We start from the raw sequence: 9,139 nt of genomic DNA on the forward strand, positions 1-9,139 counted from the left end.
CCCCAGCCCCCGAGCATCCCCCAGAGCAGCCCCCAGCTCCCACAGACGAATCTGCTCCCATCCCCATGGAAGCTGGAGCAGAAGCGGCTCCAGCGCCTGCAGAAGCTCCCCCAGCTGAACCCCCAGCACCTGAACCTAAACTGGAGAAACCAAAGGAAGGTGAGTGGGGAACACTGGAGTGGGGAGGGGACATAAGCAAGGCTTGGAGGGGGCATGTGCCGGGGAGAAGGGATGGGGGCATGAAGTCATCAAGGATATTTTTGCAGTGGGAGAGGGCTGCGGATTAGGTGGACTGAAGACAGACCTGGAGGTTGAGTGATTGCCCTCCAAGAGCCCCGGTACTCAAGCCCTGCTGTCACCACTGTGGGTTTGTTACAGAGCCACCCAGCTGCCCCTTGTCCTTGGCTGTGGAAGAAGTGAGTGAAAACTCATTCACGCTGACCTGGAAAGCCCCGGAGCAGATGGGCCGGGCAGGCCTGGATGGATATGTGGTGGAGATCTGCAAAGATGGAAGTAGGTTTGATCTTTCCTGCCTCATGAGCATGGAGAGGTGGTGCATGGTTGTGCGATGGGATGGAGCTGGGTACATCCCAGCAGAGTATTTCCCCCAGCAACAATTCCCTTTCTTTGCCCAAATGGATCCATTTTGAATGGTTATTTCTTTTCCATGAAGGAACAGGGAATCCCATTGCCTTCAGACAGTAGTGATGGCTTTGGCAGGGGCTTGCAGCAGGTTTAGTCACCGCTGTGTCCAGCTCTAGCGGGGAGCAGAGGCCAACACACCCTCTGGGGATGGTCTCTGATGAACTCCAGAGCTGCAGAGACCCAGGGCTGGGATGGCATTTCAAGAAAACGGGAGGAAAAAGTTCAACCCTCCCATGTTTGCCCAAAATGAAGCAGGGAAGGAATGGGGATAAAATGGGAGGATGAGGAAGGGAAGGGTCCTGGGCATGTATCAGCAGACTTGATGATGTCTGGAAGGAGAGTGGCTGTGGTGGAAGGAGGTGGGCTGGGAGGTGGCAGCAGGTGTCCAGCAATTGTCCATGGTTCTCCAGTTGTACTGCTGAGAGGCAGAACAAGGTAAGTGGATAAGATTTGTGTTTTGGGCACTCTCTTGAAGCCCTGCTGGGCTTTGGGGTGAGAGTGAAGGGTCTGTGTGGATGGGGGGATCTGCAAGGGGAGGCTGGGCTGGAGTGGTTTGGGAGGCCCAGGTGGCCCATGGACCTCAGGGAATTTGATCCTCAGCTGTTTAGCTTGTGGCACACATGATGGACACATTCTTGGCTGTGGGAGGCTCCCACTGTGTGGCTGCAAATGGAGAGGTTACCACGACTGGGTGGGATGCATGAGGATGTCCTTGCATGGGACAAGGAAAGATGCAGCCATTCCTGGAGGGATCTGTCTGACAGCCACCCAAAGGGCCCAGTCTGGATGCTCTCCTGGCTTGTTTTGGGTCTGCTGCAGGACAGAACTCCAGTACCTCTGTCATCACCCAGGGGCCACAGGACTGCTGTATTTGGGGTACAAGACTCTGGTTGGCTAAAATATGGTGAGATTTGAGTGAGGGCTGATTTGGGCAATGCTAGTGGTGAAGGGAAAGAGGATCTGATGGGATTTGGCTGCTCCAGTGGCATTGACAAGAAAACTTTCCTGTTCTGAAGGTGCACATGGGGGCTTGGCACAGCCTGGCATATGTGGGTCACTCTCATTGCCCACCTGGGACACCCACTCCCTGGGAAACTGGGGCAATTTATTTTCTAAGTGAGAAACATCTTGAGAGGTTTGGCACATGGCAAAGTTGGGTTAGCTGGGGCTGGGGGAGGGCTGGACTCTGGGTTGAGTTTGAGACGTCCCTTACAAGCGGGAAGAACACTTGGAGAGGTCTATCTGGCCAGGGACAGGTCCTTAGCAGACCTTGCTCAGTGTGGAGGGGTTTGTGGAGGCCATGGTGAGTCCTAGTGTTGTCCTGGGGCAGTGAGAGGAGCAGAGTGGCTGGCAGGGAGCTCCAAGGATCTTTCGTTTCAGAAATGCACCTGGTCAGCAGGGACGTGTTTGCTGGCCCGATGCCTTTTCTTGCTTGCAAATGTCCTCGTGCTCCAGTGCTGAGCTCCTGCCAGCACTTCATACCCCACACTCCTTGGCAGGGGTGGCCAACCTCCCTGCCAAAGCTCCTTTTTCTGCTGGTGCCCCAAACCCTTCCCCATTTCCAAGGAAAGGATTCTTTGCCTCTGGGTCTCGCCTTCTGGGCCTTGATCCTGCTGTTCAGGGTGTGTCTGTCTATCCATGGCAGTGCTGTGCTGGGTCTGTTGCAGGTTCAGACTGGAAAGCTGTGAACCAGGAGCCTTTTCTTTCCACCCGCTGCACAGTCCCAGACCTCAGCTCTGGGGACAAGATCCACGTGCGGGTGGTGGCCGTCAGTGCCAGCGGGACCAGCGCGCCGGCCACGCTGGAGCAGCCCGTGCTCATCAGGGAGATCCTCCGTGAGTACTGATCCTGAGGGCACAACTTCTGTGCCAAAGCTCTGTCCATCCCTGGAGCCAGCATGAGCAGCCTCTCAGGGGTCCCATCCAGCCTTTGACAGATGTTATTCCCAGTGACTGTTTGCTGACCTCTCCAGTCCTGCTGATGTTGAAATTTTGGGGGTGAAGGACTCAAAAGGCAGAGCCACATTTTCTCATTTAATGGCAAGAGCTCAGAATCCACCTCCCCTGAGCATGTCTCCTCCCCTTGGCAGTGTCACATCCCGAATATGCCACGGCACACATTGGACAGCTTTGTTTATTTAGCTCAGGGAAGTCAAGAGCTGGTTGTCTGGAGCATGGGAACTTTAATCACGCTGAACTTGCTAATGAATGAGTTGCTCCCATGCTTAGCAAGACTCACATTCCTCTCAGGGTGCTGCCAATGTGCAGAGGCTGATGCAGGAGGGCAGGGCCTGTTTGCACTCAGCAAACACCAAATACAGAGTCATTTTCCCTCTAGAAGGAATTATTAATGCTCATATTCAGCACATCAGATTTTTCAGCTGCTTAAAAATAGTAATACTAAGAAAAGTTATTCCTGGAACCACCAGCTTTTCATAAGAAAAGGCTTGGAGAAGACTATCAGCCCATGGAAAGGGTCCTGCAGGGTCCATCTTCTCAGTGTGCTTGGAGGAGGTGAATTTGGCTTCGGGGTGGTGGCTGTGCCTGCTCCCCTCTGATCTCAAAACCATCCCACCAGACCTCATAGGACTGGGAAAACTGGGGTGTGAGGGACTGGCATGGGATGGTCAATGTACAGCTCATGCTTTCCACACCCTGTACCTGCTGCCTGAGCTTTGTCCCAGGCACATGTACAGGTGTAAAACCCAAAGAGCTGAGAGACCCCCCACACAACTTGATCTACTGGGCCCTTCCCTTCCCTTCCCTTCCCTTCCCTTCCCTTCCCTTCCCTTCCCTTCCCTTCCCTTCCCTTCCCTTCCCTTCCCTTCCCTTGTGCCCTTCCCTTCCCTTCCCTTCCCTTCCCTTCCCTTCCCTTCCCATCTGTTGCCTCCTGGCCCTCACATTTTCTCTCAGCCTGCATTTTGTACATCTCACCAGTTCATTTATAGCACCCCAGGGGATTTTAAATAGCAGCAATGGGACAGCACGGAGCTTAACAACAGGTGGGATGAGTGGGCTTGGGAGGTGGAGAGAGACAAGGAGAAACCAGATGAAGGATCAGTATGGGAGTCACATTTTCCTGGGAACAAGGGCAGGAAAGAAGGCCTTCCCACCATGGCACTTTGTCACTGTGGCCACTGACCTTGGCCAGCCCAGTCCCTCTGAGGGAGGCACTGGGGATCTGGGGAAAATATCCATGAATTAACATTCCTCCCTGAGATCATGTTTCCGTCCCCTGCAGAGACTGATGAGCCCAAGTGGCAGCAGGGGGATGGATCCCTGCAGAAATGGCAGCACGAGCAGAGCAGGGACGGTCTCAGCTGTCAGGGAGGGCCTGTCCCTGCTCCCCAGCCCTCACAGCTGTTTGGCTCAGGCCTGGTTTACTCTGCCTGGGCCCCCTCCCCAGGGTGCAGCTCGTGCACATTTAACCCGGGCAGAGACTCCCAGCTCCTTCTGAGGGGCTCCAGAGAGATCCCTGGCTATCACTGAGCCAGCAGAGTTGTTCAGCTTCTGTTCCACCCTGGGAAGGGGACACGCTCCATGAGCATTCTCCAGTGGGCATTTTGCTTGTCTTTGTTATGTTTCCTTGGAGATGTTTGCCTTTCACAAGTCTGGTATGACCAGGCACCTCCTTGGTGTTTCAGAGGCCTGGATTGCACAGGGAAGGTGGAGGTTGAGCCTTGTCCTTGCTGAAGGTTGGGCTGTATGCCTCTGGAAAGTCAGGGGGAGAAATATTTCCCAACGGGGAGATGCTGTTCCCTGCCTTGTTACAATATAAGTTGTGTTGTGGCTCTTCTGGTTGAGGCCAGGCTGCCTCCATGGCCAGGAAGTCATGAAGAGGGGTGAATGGTCCATCAGAACGCTGCCCTTGGGTTGGTGACCGGGATCTCAGGGACGGCTGTCACTCTGGGAACAGGCAGTGGGATGGCGAGCACAGCCCTGCAGGGGAGCAGAGCTATCCAGGAGATGAGAGGGAGAAGGTGGCCGTGTTGGGGTGGATTTTCTTGGTTGCCAGGCAGGGGTGTGTATGGAGAGGGCCAGCTGCTGTGTTCCATGGGTTTCTGGGCTTATATGAATCCAATCCGGCCAGCACGAATCCAAGCCCAGCACGGAACCAGCATAGACGAAGGACAAAAGACGAGGAGCGCTCTTCCTCCACGTGGGTGTAGGTATCCGTTTATTAGCTTGAGACAGCACATCAGGCAGTGCAGCCACCCAGGTAAAGGAAGAGAGCGCATTCAGCCTGCTGCGGGGTTTTGTCCAGGGGAGAGGGGGCGGGGAAAGGGGACCGCAATGGGATGCCAATGGGGAGGGACCACCCGTGGGACAGCCACCGAACCAGGTATGGGAGGGAACACCAGATGCAATACAACAGCCAGCCAGCTGGAATGGGAGGAATGGGAGTTCCTTGTCTCACAATGTGAATTCTGTCCCCAGAGCTCCCGAAGATCCGCATGCCTCGGCACCTGCGGGAGACTTACATCAGGCGTGTGGGGGATGCTGTGAACATCATGATCCCCTTTCAGGTACGTGGGCGGTTTGGGCTTTAATCTGCTGGGCATTTCATTCCAGATTAGCTCCTGCAGGTTAGTTTCTGGGTCCAACTGTGCTCTGGCTTGGCCTGGTTGCTGTGTCTTACAGGCCAAGGGTGGGTGATGGGCTGGGAATCTCTCTCCTCTTCGTGCCCAGATTCCATTTTTCCCCTGCTATATCTTTGTTGATGATGCTGCAGTGGGACAGCCCCAAACACATCTGGACATGGACTGGCTGTTGCTGCTGTCTCAGCCAATAAGTCCAGTTCAGCTTGTGCTCCTGGCCAGGATCTGGCCACATGCCTTGGGACCCCACAGCACAGCACTGGGCTCCCTGGAGGGGGACCAGCTGCCTTTGGAGGAAAGCAGGCCCAGGGCTGTGTGATGGTGGAGCAATGCTGACACTGGTGGGCCAGGCTGGAGGTTGTCTCCTCAGCTATCTCTCTCATCATGTGTGGGACATCACCAGAGCACCTCCACCATGGCAGCTGGCTCTGAAACATGTTGGGCAAGCAGAAGGAGTGAGAGGCCCCTGAACTGAGGGGCTTGTCCATGCCATGTCTCACAGACAGTTTGGACTCTGTGCTAGCCATGCTCCAGACATGAATTTTCCCTGCATGCTGAGTTCAAGCGCTGGTGCTAAGCTGGAGCCTGTGCTCAGCACCTGGGCCCTGGGAGAGCACAGCTGTGCCCTGGCAAGTACAGCTGGGCTTGCTCCATGAGGACCTTGGGGAGCCAGCATGTTCCCACCTCATCCCTGGAGCCTGATGGTTTCTCCTTAGTGAGTCTGACAGGAATCAGCTGTATCTTCTTTCCTGCTGGATGGGAGAGGTGGCACTCGGGCTGCTGCTGCCTGGACACAGCGGGGTGGCTCTGCCACCCGTCCTCCCCAGCAGGACCTGCTGGGACCATGTCTGAGTGGCTGCTGACCTGCCTGTGTCTGCAGGGAAAGCCGCAGCCCGAGGTGAGCTGGAGCAAGGGTGGGCAGCCCCTGGACAGCAGCCGCATCAACATCCGCACCACGGCCCGGGACACCATCTTCTACATCCGCCAGGCCCAGCGCGCCGACTCGGGCCAGTACGAGCTCACCGTGCGCATCAACGGCGCCGAGGACAAGGCTACCCTGGACATTCAGGTGGTTGGTAAGCTGAGGATGGGACCCTGCAGGACCACTCTGGAGCTCTTTTCTCCTCCTTAGCTGGGTAGGTCTTGTTCTGGGTGGGATGTGATGCGATAGCAACAAGGCAAAGGACTCTGGAGTCCCTGTTCCAGTGGGATCCTCAACAGGTTCATGCATGTGAACTTCTCTGGTTGGAGATGCAGAGTTTCTGCCAGCCTTGCCCCTCACAGCTTCTCATCCCTTGTGTGCTGCGCCAGGGTGAAAAGAGATTAAAAGCAAGGTCAAGGGATGGCCAAGGTACAGAATGTGGGAGGAGCAAACTGGGATGTCACCCTGAGGGTGTTTTGTGTTTGCAGAGCCACCTGGCCCTCCCCAGAACCTGAAGCTGGTGGATGTGTGGGGCTTTAATGTGGCCCTGGAGTGGACCCCCCCTGCGGACAATGGGAATGCTGAGATCAAGGGCTACAGGGTGCAGAAATCAGACAAGAAGAGTGGGGTGAGCCTGGGCACTCCTGCTGCTGGTGATGCCCTGATGGGAGAGGGACTGCTGCACTCCCTGCCCCACCCCACACCTTCTCCATCCTTGTCACAGCCTGTCTTTCCTCACTGCTCTCTTTTTTCCTCCTTTTTTCCTTCCAGAAATGGTTCACGGTGCTGGAGCGCTGCACCCGCACCAGCTGCACCATCTCCGACCTCATCATTGGCAACACCTACTCCTTCCGAGTGTTCTCCGAGAACATCTGTGGGCTCAGCGACAGTGCTGCTGTGGCGTCTGGAGTGGCCCACATCGAGAAGACAAGTGGGGACATGTGCCTGGCTGAGGGGCTGGGGAGGGTGCTATCCAAGAGTGGTCCTGGCCAATGGGCCCATGAGGCTTCCTTGGAGTTGTGTTGATGCTGCTGGGCTGGTCCCCAGGACAGGACCAGCAGGGGTGAGGCTGAGCGCCCCCAAGGTCCAGAGGCACCCTGCCCCCCCTCTGCACCTAATTTCTCCTCTGGGGAAAGCTTGTGCCATGCTCAGCCCTCTGGAAGAACCAAGGCATGGACATCCCTGGGATGAGATGGAAGCAGGAGCTGGGAAGAGTCAGAGCAGCCCTGGCTTCTTGTCCACAGCTCAGGGCCAAATCTCCAACCAGCCCTGCTCTCCTTCCATCTGTTTCCATCTTGCTCCCTGGTAGCGCACAGTGACCTAGGGTCTCTGCCATCTGCAGAGCTTCCCTCCAACTCTTATTTCTGTGGATGAGATTTGTGGATGGAGTGGGAGATTCAGAGTGTGCCCAGCCTGGGCCTCACCTGCTGCACACAGGATGTGCCACAGTGGGGTTGGCATCCCCCCTGTTCCTTGCAGGGCCTGGGCACGGCCATGTCATGATTGGATGAGGAAACGGGGCTGCTCTGAGCTGAGGGCCAGGTCCTTGGGTCAGGCCAGGTGACATCTGGCTTCTTATGAGAGCGAACAGAAGTGGGTTTGGGTACCTTGTGCTGAATTCCTGTGTTGGTCAGCCTGGGAGCCTGAGGTCTCAGCTAGAATTAATTATTTCCTTAGAAACCACTTACCAGCCAGAGAAGATCACCCAGCGGGACATGATGGAGCCTCCAAAGTTCACACAGCCCCTGACAGACCGAACGACCACGCGGGGCTACAGCACCCACCTCTTCTGCTCCGTGCGGGGCTTCCCCCAGGTCGGTGCCTCCCCCAGGGACACTATAACCTGTCCTGGGGACACCTGGGGGGGTTTTGCAACGTGGCTGGAGGTGGGAGACTGTCTGGGGGATGGTTGGTGCTGTTGGATTAGGGTTGCGTGAGGTTAAGGAGCTGAAGCTGCCCTCTGAGTCAAACTGGGGCACATTTGGGGTGTTTCTGCATGGAAATGGGAGACTGGTCTTAAATCAAGCCATGTCCTGTTTCCTCTGTGCTGGGGGAGGAAGGGTGGAGCAGTGGTTAGGGCTCACAAGTGGGAGATTTGGATCTTCAAAATACTTCTGACTTTGAATCCCACCATGGCCACAAGCTTCAGGCAGGGCCAAGGCAAAGGCAGAGAGAGGTGGCTGTATTTTGGGGACAATTAGATTTCTCATTTCTCTCCCGGCTTTAAACTTTCAGCCCAAAATCATCTGGTTGAAAAATCAGATGGAGATCCGGGAAGATCCCAAATACATCGCACTGATTGATCAGGGTGTGTGCTCCCTGGAGATCCGCAAGCCTGGCCCTTTTGATGGGGGTGTCTACACCTGCAAGGCTGTGAACCCCCTGGGGGAAGCCTCAGTAGACTGCAGACTGGATGTGAAAGGTGAGAGTGCCTTAGGGAAGGAGGAGCAGGAACCCTTGCCTGCTTTTTCCAGGTCTCACTTTCCCAGGGCTGTGGTTTGTCCCTGTTTTGGGTTGATCCTGGTTGTGAGGGAGTCTAAGGACACTGGGCAGCCCTGGGGAGCTGCACCTTTGGGCTGCTTGGGTTTATGATCTTGAAGCATCTTGAAATCACCTTTCCTTATTCATGGGGAAAAAAATGGGGAGGAGATCAGAAATGGCAGAGCCAGAGGAGCTGCTGGAGGCCAAGCCCAGCACTGGCTGCCCCTGCTCCTGTCCCGAGAGTGGGGAGGGGGTGTGAGGTGTGAACCTCCTCCCCTGCATCTGGGCTGCTCTGATTTATGCCTTGGCACCCTGCCCACATTTCCCACTCACATTTCCCTGCCTCAGCAGAGCATCCAGAACAGGCCTGCCCCATGTTTCTCCCCACAGCCCCTGCTTGGCCCATGGGAGGTTCACTGCTCACACACCCTCTGTGTGTTCCTGTGCTGGCCAGGTGTCCTTAAACACTTATATTTCCTCTCCTTTGTCTTCCA

The 9,139-nt window shown here is 55.8% G+C and overlaps 1 protein-coding gene across 1 annotated transcript in view; it reads left to right on the plus strand.

Moving 5' to 3' along the window:
* Nucleotides 1-6: 6 nt before the first annotated feature.
* The window catches only part of MYBPH (myosin binding protein H), a 10,729-nt gene continuing 1,596 nt past the window's right edge, over nt 7-9,139 (plus strand). Inside the window, exons 1-9 of the mRNA XM_005426818.2 lie at nt 7-159; nt 379-513; nt 2,313-2,480; nt 5,082-5,170; nt 6,123-6,318; nt 6,653-6,792; nt 6,936-7,095; nt 7,842-7,978; nt 8,400-8,586. Coding sequence (XP_005426875.1) covers nt 66-159; nt 379-513; nt 2,313-2,480; nt 5,082-5,170; nt 6,123-6,318; nt 6,653-6,792; nt 6,936-7,095; nt 7,842-7,978; nt 8,400-8,586 — 1,306 coding nt within the window. The 5' untranslated portion in view covers nt 7-65. The remainder of the gene's footprint in view (nt 160-378; nt 514-2,312; nt 2,481-5,081; nt 5,171-6,122; nt 6,319-6,652; nt 6,793-6,935; nt 7,096-7,841; nt 7,979-8,399; nt 8,587-9,139) is intronic.

Source organism: Geospiza fortis, unplaced genomic scaffold, assembly GCF_000277835.1.
Source record: "Geospiza fortis unplaced genomic scaffold, GeoFor_1.0 scaffold26, whole genome shotgun sequence".
Classification (NCBI taxonomy): Eukaryota; Metazoa; Chordata; class Aves; order Passeriformes; family Thraupidae; genus Geospiza; species Geospiza fortis.